General features: G+C 48.6%; 1 protein-coding gene across 10 annotated transcripts in view; it reads right to left on the bottom strand.

Annotated features, from left to right (window-relative positions):
* LOC129853455 (autism susceptibility gene 2 protein-like) overlaps positions 1-16,596 on the bottom strand; it is a 412,695-nt gene that overhangs the window by 235,954 nt on the left and 160,145 nt on the right. For all 10 annotated transcript variants that reach the window (XM_055919505.1, XM_055919511.1, XM_055919507.1 and 7 more), the window contains exon 3: positions 739-840. In XM_055919505.1, the coding sequence (XP_055775480.1) occupies positions 739-840 (102 nt within the window). The remainder of the gene's footprint in view (positions 1-738; positions 841-16,596) is intronic.

Below are 16,596 nucleotides of genomic sequence, written 5' to 3'. Positions count from 1 at the left end.
GGATTTTGCATAAATTCTCATTACTTCCCCTGTATCTAAATTGCATTATTTCATCCCTAGCACCAACCGACCTCCTAGCTGCCTCCATTTACTACGCAAGCCACTCATCTTTGAAATGTGCTAGCATATGGACGCAGGCTCGGCAGTAATTGGAAAGACCTTTAACCTTTTAACTCGGCGAGGGTCAGCTACCACCTGGCTGAACGGTGTTAGGTCACATCTACATAACCATAGCAGGCTTTTAATAATGCAGGGGCATCTAGGCTGCATGCCAAATTATACCCTATTCCCAATGGGCCCTATGGTCCCTGGTCAAAAGTAGTGCACTATATAAGGAATAGGGTGCAATTTGAGAATAACACGTAGTGTGATGGCTGTGTGTCTGTGTGTCTTGGATAATCGTTTCCTGCTTGTCGCTGTTGACCAGGCAAGTTTTCTAATGCATGGGGATTTATGAGGTGTGAGTCTGGGCCAGTATGAGCTACTGCACCAGCTGCCCTCTGACTGCTGCCTCTCTGCCCCCTCTCTCTCATCCTCCTCAGGGCCTTTCAGCCCTGAACAGTCTGCTGCTGGCCTGGTCTCTTGCTAGGAGCTCTGAAGGGTCTGGGAGAGTAACGGCCCTAGTTAACCATGTTGCAACAAGGTAGGTAGATATGGTCTGGGACTCTGGAGGTGTGGTGGTCTGGAGGTATAGGGGCCTGATGGTCTGGGGGGGTAGGACTAGAAGGTCTCTCTCACCTCACTGAGGTGCTCTTTAGAGATGCTCCTGTTGGGTCTGTTGAACTCCTGCATGGCCCCATCCTCATCCAGCTTCACTGGGCGTACCTGCAGGGCCTTGATCTGGAGGAGAGAAACAGAGGAAGAAGCATACATTATTATACAGTATAAAATGATAGAAAAAATATGTTGTGCATTATAATGGATTATGCAAAGATCATAACGCATTATACATGCGCTCGCAATGCATTATGAAGAGGGTATTCATAAAGTGTTACAAATAAGTTTTCTAGATCAGAGACAAAGTATCTCTTCGGGCTCCCGAGTGGCACAGCTGTCTAAGGCACTACATCTCAGTGCAAGAGGTGTCACTACAGTCCCTGGTTTGAATCCAAGATGTATCACATCCCAGCCGTGATAGGGAGTCCCATAGGGTGGCGCACAATTGGCCCAGGATCGTCCGTGTTTGGCCTAGGTAGGTCGTCATTGTAAATAAGAATTTGTTCTTAACTGACTTGCCTAGTTAAATAAAGGTAAAACAAAAAATGTAATAAAAAAATCGTAGGTACGACTCCAGCCAAAGAAGACCAGCTACACAGCAACTCCTCGATACAACTCAACCCAAACTCCTTCACAACTATTCACACATCTGTTTCACCTGTCTTTGTGATTGTCTCCACCCCCCTCCAGGTGTCGCCCATTATCCCTTGTGTATTTATTCCTGTGTTCTCTGTTTGTCTGTTGCCAGACTCCGAGCCAACCTGCCTGACCACTCTGCCTGGCCCTGACCCTGAGCCTGCCTGCCGACCTGTACCTTTGCCCCACCTCTGGATTATTGACCTCTGCCTTACCCTGAGCCTGCCTGCCGCCCGGTATCGTTGCCCCACCTCTGGTTTACTGACGCCTGCCTGCCTTGACCTGTCTATTGCCTGCCCCTGTTGGATTATTAAACTATTGTTTATTCGACGTGGTCTGCATCTGTGTCTTACCTTCATACTCGATTGTACGAACTGATCAAGACTGACCCAGCAACCCGGACCAGCTGCGCAACGTCATCTCCTCCCAAGGAACATCCATTGGTAGGCACGAGGAATTGTGGGCTGATGGAGTGGGTCCAAACGTTGGCTGAGCACCATGACCGGGTGTTAGATATGCCGCTGGAGCAATTCCGCGGGTCGTCTGGGGGGCAGCTTGCCACGGTGGTAACCCCACAGCAACTCAGCAGTTAGCAGCACCACCCCACCGGCCACTCCACCTTCCCGGGAGCACCGGTTACCTCCTCCAGAACGCTTTAATGGAGAGCCGAGCACCTGTCGGGCGTTTCTATCTCAGTGTGCCCTCATTTCCGAGTTTCAGCCCTCCTCCTTCCCCTCAGATCGCTCCAAAATAGCCTACCTCATCACGCTGATGTCTGGAAGGGCTCTCACCTGGGCTACCGCCGTATGGGTACAGCAGTCGGCCATATGCGCGAGCATCGAGGGGTTCGTGGGAGAGGTGAGGAAGGACTTTGATGCCCTGTTCTACGGGAGAGAAGCTGCCCGGAAGCTAATCCAGCTCCGGCAGGATGCCCGCACTGTGGCCGACTATGCGGTGGATTTCCGCACGATGGCAGGGTGAGCGTGTGGAACCCGGAACTGTTCAACATGTTACTACACAGCGTCTCGGAGGAGGTTAAGGACGAGCTGGCGGCTCGGGAGTTACCCATAGATTTTGACTCCCTCATAGCTTTGACCATCCGCATCGATGGGCGATTGTGGGAACAACGGATGGAGAGGAAATTTGATTTCACCGCACATCCAGGGATTCCACCTCGCCTTCAAGTCATTCCGGAAGTCCCCGACGGTCCCGTGGCCGAGAGCACCCAAGATTTCCCGACCTTCTTTGAGAGTCACGAGCCCATGCAACTAGGCAGGGCTGGGCTGTCGCCAGCGGAACGGCAACACCGGATCAGCACAAGGAGCTGTCTGTATTGTGGGACTTTTGGTCATTTTGTGTCCTCGTGTCCGGTTAACCTTTCACGAGTATCTACCCCGGGTCCGGGAGCACCCCCCACCCCCCCCCACACTGAGTAGCATCGCTAGCATAGCATCACAATTAAATAGTAGCATCTAAATATCATTAAATCACAAGTCCAAGACACCTAATGAAAGATACAGATCTTGTGAATAAAGCCACCATTTCAGATTTTTTAAATGTTTTACAGGGAAGACAAAATATGTAAATCTATTAGCTAACCACGTTAGCAAAAGACACCATTTTTTTCTTTGTCCACCATTTTCTCTCTCCACCAGTAGCTATCACCAATTCGGCCAAATAAAGATATTGATAGCCACTAACCAAGAAAAAAACTCATCAGATGACAGTCTGATAACATATTTATGCTATAGGATAGGTTTTGTTAGAAAAATGTGCATATTTCAGGTATAAATCATAGTTTACAATTGCACCCACCATCACAACTCGACTAGAATGAATACACAGAGCAACGTGTATTACCTATTTACTAATCATAAAACATTTCGTAAAAATACACAGCATACACTAATTGAAAGACACAGATCCTGTGAATACAGACAATATTTCAGATTTTCTAAGTGTCTTACAGCGAAAACACAATAAATCGTTATATTAGCATACCACATGTGCAAACATTACCAGAGCATTGATTCTAGCCAAAGAGAGCGATAACGTAAATATCGCCAAAATATATTAATTTTTTCACTAACCTTCTCAGAATTCTTCAGATGACACTCCTGTAACATCATATTACAACATACATATAGAGTTTGTTCGAAAATGTGCATATTTAGCCACCAAAATCATGGTTAGACAATGACAAAAGTAGCCCAGCTGGTCAGAGAATGTCGTGCGCCATATTAGACAGTGATCTAGTCTTATGCATAAATACTCATAAACTTGACTAAAAAATACAGGGTGGACAGCAATTGATAGACAATTTAATTCTTAATACAATCGCTGAATTACATTTTTTAAATTATCCTTACTTTTCAATACAGGTTGCGCCAAGCGAAGCTACACCTAACAAAATGGCGGCATAAGCGTTTCACATTTTTCGACAGAAACACGATTTATCATAATAAATTGTTCTTACTTTGAGCTGTTCTTCCATCAGAATCTTGGGCAATGAATCCTTTCTTGGGTCTAATCGTCTTTTGGTCGAAAGCTGTCCTCTTGCCATGTGGAAATGCCCACTAACGTTCGGCACGAACTGGAAACGTGCCCAGCGGTTCAAAGTGTCTCAGAAAGAAATGCCTCAAAATCGCACTAAACGGATATAAATTGCTATAAAACGGTTCAGATTAACTACCTTATGATGTTGTTAACACCTATAACGAGAAAAACATGACCGGAGAAATATTACTGGCTAAACAACAGGTTGGAAGGAGGCGAGTCCGACATCCTTCGTGCGCCAGGCGCAGGCAGCCAAAGAAAGTTACTTCCGGTATTTGGTGATTTATAGAGGCACTGATTGCGCAATCGACTCCATTCAAAGCGTCATCACGTACTGACATCCAGGGGAAGACGTAAGAAGTGTCTGTTTCTCCATAGCATTTACACGGACCTTTAAACTGACTCCAGATCAGTGGCCAAGATGTCTGAAATCTGACTCCCTATCATGAAAAGTGCTGTAGAAGGAGTTCTGTTTCACTCAGAGACAAAATTCCAACGGCTATAGAAACTAGAGAGTGTTTTCTATCCAATAATTATAATAATATGCATATTGTACGAGCAAGAATTGAGTAGGAAGCCGTTTAATGTGTAGAGCAAATTATGCTAATGCGAAACAGCACCCCCTATATTGACAAGAAGTTAAAGACCAGGCTCACCGGTAGGAGTGAGTACTCTGGTGGGCCATATGGGGAACTTTTCTGCTTCTCTTACTCGCACCCCTTTTCATGTCATTCTGCTGTGGAGAAATCTCTCCGGGTCCTCATTGACTCTGGGGCCGATGAGAGCTTTTTGGACGCCACACTGGGTTCCGAGCTGAACATCCCCACTCAGCCCCTCTCCATTCCCGTGGATGTTAGAGCATTGGACGGGCGTTACCCATAGGTCGGGTCGGGTTACCCATAAGACCACTCCCATCAACCTACGTATGTCAGGGAATTACAGTGAGACCATTCAGTTCCTGCTCATCAAGTCCCCCCAGATCCCTGTGGTTTTGGGATTCTCCTGGCTCCAGTGACACAACCCACTCATCAACTGGTCTACGGGTGCCATCATGGCCTGGAGATTGTTCTGCCACGCCCACTGTCTGAAGTCGGCGCAACATGCCCGGAACATCTTTCTGGGCCCTCGGAGGTGGTTCCGGACCTCTCCGCTATTCCTGCAGAGTACCAGGATCTCCGGGAGGTGTTCAGCAAGTCCCGGCCACTTTCCTTCCGCTGCACCGCCCCTATGACTGCGGGATTGACCTTCTCCCTAGCACCACGTCACCCCTGGGGCGTCTGTACTCACTGTTGGGACCTGAAACCAGGGCTATGGAGGACTATACAGGGTTCTTCTTCGTGGAGACCCTGCACCCGTGCATTGATTACTGGGGACTCAATGACATCACTGTAAATAACCGTTATCAGCTACCACTCATTTCCTCGTCCTCCGAGCCGCTTAAGGGGGCCACTGTGTTCTCCAAGCTGGCTCTACGTAACGCCTACCACCTGGTGCGGATACGAGAGGGTGACGAGTGTAAGACCGTTTTCAACACGGTCAGTGGAAGACCGTTTTCAACAAGGCCAGTGGCCACTACGAATATCTGGTCATGCCCTTTGGCCTCACCGACGCCCCTGCCGTGTTCCAGGCTCTGGTAAATGGCGTTTTCTGCAACATGCAGATGACATTGATGACATCCTCATCTTTTCCCGGCTCCCCCAAGAACACGTGCTCCATGTCCGGCAGGTTCTCCAGCGCCTTCTGGAGCACCAGTTGTTCGTTAAGGCAGATAAGTACGAGTTCCATCGCTCCACAATTCCCTTTCTGCGCTACTTCATCTCTGCTGGGAGCGTCAAGATGGATCCAGAGAAGGAGAAAGCAGTGGTAGATTGGCCCAGGCCTTCATCCAGGGTGCAGCTGCAACGCTTCCTGGGGTTCGCCAACTTTTATCATAGCTTTATCTGAGGGTTATAGCACCCTGGCATCCCCCTGTCTGCTCTCACTTCTACTAAGGTTCCGTTCATGTGGTCCACGGCTGCGAACCGGGCATTCCGGGAGCTTAAACACCGGTTCACCACCGCTCCAATCCTAGTTCATCCGGACCATTCCCGTCAGTTCGTGGTGGAGGCCAATGCTTCGGATGTCGGAGTGGGGGCTGTTCTTTCCCAACGTTATACCCTGGACCTTAAATTGCATCCCTGTGCCTTCTTCTCCCACCACCTCACCGCCAAGGAGAGGAATTACAATGTGGGGAATCGGGAGCTTCTCGCGGTTAAGAGGGCATTGGAGGAATGGAGGCACTGGTTCGAAGGGTCCGAACATCCGTTCATTGTGTGGACCGACCACAAAAAACCTGGAGTATCTCCACCCCGCCAAGCGCCTCAACTCCAGGCAGGCGAGATGGGCCCTGCTGTTTACCCGGTTCAATTTTCCCTCTCCTACCGGCCGGGGTCCAAGAATGTCAAGCCGGATGCCCTGTCTTGCCACTATAACCCCATGGCTACCACCCCGGAGCCAGAGACCATCCTTCCAACTTCATGCCTGGCAATGGCACTCAGTTGGGGTATTGGGAAACAGATGCGGAAGGCACAGTGGTCCCAGCTGAACTCTGGGGGGGCCCAGATAACCGGATGTTCGTGCCTGATGCTGGAGTGGGCCCATTCCTCCAGGCTTGCCTGCCACCCAGGCTCCTGGCGGACCCTGGCCTTCGTGCGACAACGCTTTTGGTGGCCTACCATGGCACCGGACATCAGCGCTTTGTCGCCGCCTGCACGGTCTGTGCACAGAACAAGACCCTTCGACAAGCTCTGGCTGACTTTCTCCAACCTCTGCCCGTCCCTCCTCGCCCCTGGTCTCACATCTCCCTGGACTTTGTCACAGGTCTCCCCTGTCTGATGGCAACACCGCCATCCTGACCATGGTGGATTGCTTTTCCAAGGCCGCCTACTTCATTCCTCTCCCCAAGTTACCTCTGCCAATGAGATGCCCAGCTCATGGTGCAGCACGTCTTCTGGATCCATGGACTGCCCGTGGACATGGTCTCCGACCGCGGCTCTCAGTTCTCGTCCTGGTTCTGGAAGGCGTTCTGGACCCTCATTGGGTCGTCGGCCAGGCTGTCCTCCGGGTTCAACCCCAGTCTAACGGCCAGTCGGAGCGAGCAAACCAGGACCTCGAGACCACCCTGCGCTGCCAGGTCTCCGCCAACCTCACCAACTGGAGCCAGCAGCTCTTGTGGGTGGAAGACGCCCGCAACACCCTTCTCTGCTCTTCCACAGGCTTACCACCGTTTGAGTGTTCCCTGGGGTATAAGCCCCCACCCTTCCCTGAGCAGGAAGAGCAGGTCAGCATACCTTCTGCCCAGATGTTTGTACACCGCTGTCGTCATACCTGGAGGAGAGCCCGGTCGGCCCTCCTCAAGACAACCTCCAGTTACCGACGAAAAGGGGATCACCATCGGACCCCGGCTCCCTGGTATCGTCTCGGGCAGAAGGTATGGCTATCCAAACGGGATCTGCCCCTTTTGTTTGCAGGGTGGAATCTTGCAAACTCGCCCACCGGTTTATTTGCCCGTTCCCCATCTCCAAGATTATTAGCCCCTCTGCTGTTCGTCTTTTGTTTCCCCGTACCTTTCGTATACATCCCACCTTTCATGTGTCCAGAGTCAAATCCATGTCTCACAGCCCTTTGTCTCCCGTTTCCAGGCCCACCCCTCTCCCCCGTCTCATTGACGACCAACCAGCTTACACGGTGAAGCATCTCCTGAAGGTTCGACCTCAGGGAGGGTTATGGCTTGGAGGAGAGGTGCTGGGTCCCCGCCAGGGACATCCTGGACACAGGCCTCATCGTGGATTTTCAGCGCCGACTCACCGGTCAAACAGGTATGCGCCCAGGTAGAATGTCAGGTGGAAGTCGTCAACTGGCAGCTTCATTAAATAGTACCCGCAAAACACCAGTCTCAACGTCAACAGTGAAGAGGCGACTCCGGGATGCTGGCCTTCTAGGCAGAGTTGCAAAGAAAAAGCCATATCTCAGACTGGCCAATAAAAAGAAAAGATTAAGATGGGCAAAAGAACACAGACACTGGACAGAGGAACTCTGCCTAGAAGGTCAGCATCCCGGGGTCGCCTCTCTGATGTTGAGGCTGGTGTTTTGCGAGTACTATCTAATGAAGCTGCCAGTTGAGGACTTGTGAGGCATCTGTTTCTCAAACTAGACTCTATAATGTACTTGTCCTCTTACTCAGTTGTGCACCGGGCCTCCCACTCCTCTTTCTATTCTGGTTAGAGCCAGTTTGTGCTGTTTTGTGAAGGTTGGTTGCTGATAATGGCCCTCTGTACGCCTCTGTAGATATTCCATTAAAAATCTGCCGTTTCCAGCTACAATAGTCATGTACAACATTAACAGTCTACACTGTATTTCTGATCAATTTGATGTTATTTTAATGGACAAAAAAATTGGTTTCTTTCAAAAACAAGGACATGTCTAAGTGACCCCAAACTTTTGAACGGTATGTGTGTGTGTCGCACTTCTAAAACCAAAGTTGCGTCCCTCTAGTCACACAAAGGGAATCCATCCGTAATAGAAGTAGCTGTGTGAAACTGGTGGTCTCAGTATCAGTTTATAGTTTTAATGTATGTAAAGCAGCACTGGCAGTAACCAACATGTCCACCTGAAAGTCATGACCTCCGCAATGATGTAACACCTGTATCCAACAACAGTCTGCAGAAAAGTAGTTACCAAAATCATGAGCATTTTGTTCATTGTTTACAATCTGCACATAACGGTCGAATGATGAAGTTGCTTGTTTAGGTCTGCCAACATGAGAGCACATGTTGTTTGGTGGGGGCTAGACAGACAAGCCATGAGAGGAGCGTTGGCTTGGCAGCGACCCATATTCCTAGGACAGATGGGAGGCAGCCACACTGCCACAGTCAGACGAGGAGGTAGGAGGTAGTCCTCCCCACCTCATCCTATCAGTCCTCTACAAGCCCATCTCTGAAAACAATTGGGACGGCTGATGGCGGATGGCTGCCTGTGGGGTGTAATCCACTTGACTAGCAGCTTGCCGCTCTGCCTGCTCTAGTCCCTGGTGGCGTAGCACGCCGTGGCTCGCCTCGGTCTCCAGATTTCCACTGTAATTTAAGCAGATCACTGCTACAATTAACCTTTCCCGGGAAATATCAATTATGGCCCCCGGCAGAGTAAAATTAAAAGGGTCATCAGCTAATCTGACAGGTCCTGTACTGAGGCGGCATGGCAGAGTTGCTGCCACCTGGCTGGCCGAGATAGAGACTGAGAGAAAGAGAGGCTGCCCTGGCTGTTTGTCTACCCTTCTGTCTGTCTGTCCATTTGCCCGGTGACCATCAACCAGCAGCGACAAGCCAAATAGACACAATTCCATTTTAATTACCCTGCCGAGACCCTGGCCAGGCCAAGCCAGATGAGGCCTGCTGATTGGACGAAAGGCGCTAGCGTATGTTGAGGTCAGTAGTGACAGCCCGGCAGAAATGGCACAATGCCTCAGGCAACATACTGCAATCAGGGTGCAGACACACAGACAGGAAGGATAGAGAGACCCTGCAGGTGGTCGTAATCAGGTGTCTGCCATCCTACAACTCCCACCGTCTCTCTCTCTATCTTTCTCCATCTCTCTCTCTCTCTATGAATCTCTCTCCCTGGCTGTCAAGCTAATCACTCCTTGAATCTGAAAATGGAAGACAGGCTTTATGATTACTACTTTTTTTGGCACAAAGAATCCACTTCCAGACAGAGGTGAGGTTGGGTTCACGTCATCTTGTCAAGCCAGGGAGACAGTCAGGCACTCTGATTACTTTGTTTACCAAGCATCAGCGCTGACAAATATCCAAACCAAAGGGTTTACACCCCCTCCAGCAGGTCCGTAGTGGTGGATCCTCACTCAGCAATCACACTGATTATTGATCAGAGCAGAGGGGCTAATTAGCGACCCAGCTTAACGATGCTGCCTGCCGGGCTGGCTGTAAGGAGGCTCTCTAACCTATTGTTCAGCAGGACAGGAGGAATTGATCCAGGCTAAAATTCAGCGCCTCTGATAGAGACTGGCAGCCCTGTCGGCCTGTGATTAAGGATCTGGTCAGTTCAGGTTCAGGGAGAAGCTTTAATTGGTCTTGAGATCTATCTGTATCTCTTTAATATTTTTTTTGTACTCAAGTTGCAGCCTATTCCCTATGTAATGCACACAATTGTTTTCTCTCACTAGCACTGAAGGGCAAGGCCACAATATAGAGGACTAGTGGGTGGAGCTAATGTCTCCTCTGAGATCTGATTGGCCGATCCGGTGACCAAGATCAAAGTCAACATAGCTTTGAAATGCACTCTGGGTAACACTAGGGGGAATGACTCTCTAAACGGCCCTGTTTTAGAGACCTATATTCTGTGCCTGTGGATTAATTTAGTTTACAATGGCGTGGAGAATTGCCAGGTGCAGCACGGGGCAAGGTTAAACAGGTTGAGAACAAGAGGCGGCGGCGAGTGTTTCTCCGCTCCGCATTAAAGGCACTCTGCAGAAATAAAAAAAAGTACACAAGTAACGTGTGTGTTGTACATGAATAATGCACTGGAAATTAGGCCCATTAGTCTGGGTATTGAATGTGTCTGCTCTGCGGACAGACTCTCTCTGGAGGCTCTGCTCTGTGCTCTTTAATTAGCTTCAAAGGGCCCTCTAGCGTCTTAATTTCTCCCAAGTTGATTAGCTGCTGACTGCCGACTTGGGCCTGCTCATTTACACTGAACCGAACTGCAGGGGTTTATAAAGACAGGAAAAAACCCCTAAGAACAAACCGCCTAGTCGTGACATTGTTAAACACAGCAGTGTTTCAGTGGGGCTGACAGAGTCCATTCACGCTAGGCTATGCTAACCTGCCTCTCCCCCATGTCGATCAATCTGCAGCCAGACAGCCCACAGGCAGGCAGGCAGGGAGCTGGTGGCTGCTGGTTGATGCTTTGTTGTGATGCTCTTTTGACCCCCCCCCCCCCACCCCCCTCATCTTGTAGGGCAGCCATTTCAGGGCCCCTGCATCAGAAGGGTCTCCACCTTCCTGCTCGAATTAAAAAGCTTTCAGCCCCTCAGCACCTCTCCCTCTCTCTCGTCATTCTCCTCTCCCCGGCCTCTCTTCACCTGTCAGCTGTAGTCTGGGAGGTTGGCCACTGCCTCATCCCAGTGTCAGTCCTTATTACCCTCATCCAGACCTGAGCCTCCGCCTGGCATCTCTTCTCCTCTCTGCTGGCTATATTGTGGGGCTGTGGCGGGGCGGCAGGGTGGGCCAGGTGCGGTGCCGGGGAGGAGGAGGCCCTCCGCCAGGATACAGCTCCTTCCTCTAATTTGTTCTGAAAAGTGTCCTGTGCAAAGGATCCTCACCCCCATTAACCCAACGAGACGCAGCAAGGGATAGAGCCACTGCTGCTGGGGGATGGGGAGGGGGAGGTGGCGGGGCCCAGCCCAGCAGTGCTGAGCATCAAGCAGGCAGGCAGCAGCAGAGAGAGGCACCTCAGTGCCGCAGAGCACTGGCTCAATCTATTGGCTCATTATCCCCAGCGCAGGCTGGGGCGCAGACAAGTGCACTTTAGGGCCACAGGCCAAATTGATTCATCTGCCTTCATTTTCTTCAGGCTCAGAAGTGGCAGCTGCTCGGAGGCAGGGGAAGGAAGGAGAGCGAGCGGTGCTGGAGTTCCTGGCTTTGTTCATCCTCAGCTCAGCAGCACCCGACACGTCTCGTCTGCCTCCTCCTCCTCTCACACCCCTCCCTCCTCCTTCACCATTACACCCACCTCCCTCCCTCCCCTTCTGTAATGGTAACAGCCACAACACCCAAAGTCCCCGACTGGAAATTAGCCCAAGGACAAAGTAGTGGGTTTACTACAGGGATAGAGCAAATGGATTTTTGCATTTATTTTGATGAGTCCCAGCGTATCCATTACGTGTCTTAATCCTGTATTATTCATCCCCCTTGTAATAAATGACCACATAAAAAGGGAACACGTGTTATACGAGAGCTCAAATGCCCCAATAACTCTCTCCGGGTACAGTGAAGTCAGTCAGGAAGGACTACATCATATTTGCCAGGGGAACAAATACGAGCTTGTGAAATTGCAACAAGACGGCGTCTCTATTCTTGGCAGTGACACCAGGACAAGAGAAAACAGTCACTCGTCAGATTAAAACAACACAGACCCACCAGACAAACGAGCTGCAGCACACAAACAGAGGAAGAATAACCCACCACCCGGCATGTGTTCGTGTGAGGATGATAAACCACACACAGATACTGTAGCTAAGTAGGAGGCCCCCCCTCTCCTCCTCCTCCTCCTCCTCATCCTCCACCGCACTGTAACAAATGAGTCAACCTTAAAAACCACAAACGCTTCTTGCCCTAATTCAGCGGTCCCCCTCAGGAGCGATCAGAGTCCCACAGGCCCTGTCTGTAACAGATGAACAGGGTAGAGTGGAGCTGGGCTCCCCTTGGCCCCCTCATCTCATCCCTGCCCTGCAGCCCTCTCCAATCACTCTCACCATATGTCTCCTGGGGGAGAAAGGGGAGCTGAGAGAGGGGGGGAGCCCAGAGGGAGCGGAGGGAGGAAGGTACACCTGCTCCTGAACATGGACTCCTCCCTCAGAACCTATCCCTGGGGCTTTGAGCCCTTCCCTAACACCTTGCACCCTAACCCCAACTCCCCAGCGACCCCACCCCCCCTCCCTCACCATGCCCCCCCCCCCGTCAACCTGTCAACCAGGTTCAATACAACACCGTCTGCCCTGCACTGATAAGCACACAGCCCCTAAGGACACACAGACACACACCCAAGCACGCAGGCACACACACACACACACACACACACACACACACACACACACACACACACACACACACACACACACACACACACACACACACACACACACACACACACACACACACACACACACACACACCCTTCTTATCGCAGGCAAGCATTTCTCTGTGCTGCTAACAACAGCAATTAGGCCAATGATGTTGAAATGTTAGTAATGTTATTAGAAAGGAGAGCAAGTGCAATCCTCAGGATTTGTGTTCTCTTCATTACCCGAGTCAACAACGCATCCAAATTATGCAGATCTCCCTCTCTCTCCCTCTCCCAAGATGCACAGGCTTTGATTCCTGCATAAACTATTAGTGTTGAAAGAAGGAGCGTGTTTTGCAAATGGTTACGTACGCTAATGAATTACATTTAAATATCATTCACTTCCCTTTAGTGTTGTGTTGTTGTTTCTGTCTGGAGCTCAGCTTCACTATTTACAAGTCAAAGTTCCCTAGACATAAAAAAAAGACGTTTAAAGAGAGAGAGAAAAGCAGGGATAAACAAGTGACCTCTGGGTTCGGCAGTATTGCATTCAACCTTCACTAGTTGAGATATGGTTTAGAAAGAAAGATTCATTGTTGTAGTTGCTTTTCTATGTGATTAAATATCTTCGCAGAGGAAATGATAGGAGCAGGCTAATATAACATTTGAAATATAAGTGTGCCACACATAATGCAGTAGCAAATTCAATTACTAGAAAAGATGGAAAATGCAAATGTATGAGACGCTCTCATTACTGTGGTTTGGTGGTATAGATCTATTGAGATTCAATCCATTATGCATGACAGCTGATCTGCATTGGCTAAGGACCATATTTCTTCATATTTAATGTTGTTTACACAAATAAATAATAACTTATTGAGATCTGATGGCCGCGTTGGCGTTCCAGATTCAAAACAAAATAGTGCATTATATGATATAATGGTTGCTATAATTATATTTTAAAATGATGGTAAATAAATTAAAAAATCCTCTTGCAAAATAAAGAAAGATAGAGAGATATATTGTTGTCCTAATGGAAATGTAGGTCGTTACTGTAACAGATAACTTGTTCACAAAGACTTCTGGTTAAATTAATCAATTAAATTTGTTGATTGTATTACGCAATGTAATAATCTTAACTAGGCCTCGTATGCCATATATCCAGTTCATAAATACCAAAGTAATTTCATAACATCAGGGTTAATCAATTATGACTCTCTATAACCTCATAAATCAGTGGAGATGAGAGATAAGCATAAGACAGGTTCTGAGAGATGTCGAAACAACAGAATGTAGCCTACGACTAAAGACAGAGGTTTCATTGGCCCTTGGCCTTGCCTTATGCACTTTAACACTAACTGACTGAACGAACACAAACCGTTACACGCGATCATAAAATCGACTTTTTGGGGAAGTGGTAACATTCACACTGCACGCTAAGAAGTGACACCGGATAATAGTGACACTCCTTCGAACACGTAACCTGAGAAATATCAATCCCTTTAATTACATCTGAAATAATAATCAGCGCAGTCAAACTATTTTAGAGGATCTGTGAAAAGGGGACTTTATTGTACGAGCTTTTTGATTCAAACACGCACTACAGACACTTTGCTTTCTGACTCGAGTGCGTCATTATAATCCTGGGAGGATAAAAAGAGAAAAGCAGATGTGTATGAGCAAAGGACAGAAACGTTGAAAACCAGTGTGGCATTACAACCAGGTTGCCAGAGCCATGCTTTATCCAGCTTCTATTTTTAGCTGTCATGCCATACCTCACTCAGAGGAGCTGGCTAAAGCACAAACTGGTTTCTTTAGCTCTGGCAACTAGGCTAATGTACAGTAGCCCCTCTTACCTAGCCTGTATGACTACAGACAGCCGTGACCGAAGACACCATCCTGAGCAATGCTCCTCCAGTGATTACAACACGCCCAGCTCAGGCATTTGAAAGTGACAGTGTGTAAAATGTAGGTGTGTCCAAATGTAGCCCCAGTATGGAGGTTTATCCGCAGGCTTATAAAGCATCAACTAGAGTTAATCTGGGTCTTACTCAGGAGGCTGTGCGAGAGAGCAGACAACCAGATGGGAAAGGGAGAGAGAGAGAAAGAGATAGAGAGAGAAGGGGCTGGGGTTGTGAGGCAGAGGCAGAGCCAGAGGGGCTGCATCCCAAATAGTACACTATTCCCTATATGGCGCACTACTTTTGATAGGAGCCCTTGTCAAAAGTAACCTAGTGCACTATATAGGGAATAGCGTGCCATTTGGGACGTGAACCCAGAGACAGCCAGAGCTCTGGGCCTGTTTAAATCGGAGGCAGATGTAACACATGTAATGAATCAACCTGGGCTAATACTGCTCCCTCTGATGTCTGAGAACTCTTCCTGCCCTTGGAAAAGTCCTGGAACGTTATCTCACGCCTGCACAAACTGCCAGTCCATTTGTTGTGTAGGAGTTTGTGCATATGAATGTGTAGGAGAGTGCGTGTCTCTCTGTGTGTGAGTGTGTGATGATGTTTGTGGTCTCCTGGACAGCTGCACAAATCCCCTGTGGAATCATGTTCTGACAGCTGCATATTTATATTAGGCTTTTAGGGCTGCATGTGTATGGAGGGGCGAGTTAACGCATGGCCCAGCAACGGTCACACGAAAGACGTAGGACCTAATCAGAAGACCATTGCTGTTCGAATGGTAACGACAATCCAATAAAACACGTTGCCGTGCATAAATCTGAAATCGTCAATCAAGTTTACTGCATATCGATCTGCAGCATACTCTAGTGTACCTGTGCAAATCTCACAGAGGCTTCTGAAACACAACATATAGATTTTACAAGGGGAGAAAGAAGAGGTCAAGAGTAAAAGGGGTAAATATAGAATTGAACAAACACACGGTACAGTGCCTCTGACCCTAAAACACCAATCACCACTGTGAACCTTTAATACTCGTATTTCAGGAGGCAGAGAGCCAACATTACAATACATCAAAGGCAGCAATCATCTGTGAACCCTACTGAACACAGGGAACGTCAGCGAGAAGATCTACACATGGTTTAGATTTGCCATAATTGCAAAGTTTGGGAGCAAAACTTGGAAACAGGAGCAGATAAATATAGTACATCTCCTCCCCTCCCATCCCTTGGTTATTCCCGCAAAGCCTCTAACGCAGTGAAAGAGAAGAAAATATGCAGATCTTTCTTCCACTTGTGGCAAACCAGTATCACATCATCTCTACCATGACAATGTAGTTGTTTTCTTCCATGCAAAAATTATGAGAAAATAATTCCAATCGCTATGTAAAAGCATTAATGTTACACACACACACCTGAAATGCACATGTGGCCAGCACAGGTTGTATGGTCCATAAAGGTTACACACACACACACACACACACACACACACACACACACACACACACACACACACACACACACACACACACACACACACACACACACACACACACACACACACACACACAGGGTTGTGGAGTGAGACAGGGATGCAGTTTGAGCCCCACCCTCTTCAACATATATATCAACGAATTGGCGAGGGCACTAGAACAGTCTGCAGCACCCGGCTTCACTAGAATCTGAAGTCAAATGCCTACTGATGATCTGGTGCTCTGAAAAAAGTCTAGTTGCCAAGATCACAAATACAAATTCCATCTAGACACCGATGCCCTAGAGCACACAAAAAACTATACATACCTCTGCCTAAACATCAGCACCACAGGTAAACTTCCACAAAACTGTGAATGATCTGAGAGATACCAACTAGGATCTGGCAAGAAATACTTGAATCAGTTATAGAACCCATTGCCCTTTATGGTTGTGAGGTCTGGGGTCCACTCACC

This window comes from Salvelinus fontinalis, chromosome 4 (assembly GCF_029448725.1).
Source record: "Salvelinus fontinalis isolate EN_2023a chromosome 4, ASM2944872v1, whole genome shotgun sequence".
Classification (NCBI taxonomy): domain Eukaryota; kingdom Metazoa; phylum Chordata; class Actinopteri; order Salmoniformes; family Salmonidae; genus Salvelinus; species Salvelinus fontinalis.
This window is presented reverse-complemented; position numbering and strand designations above follow the sequence as displayed.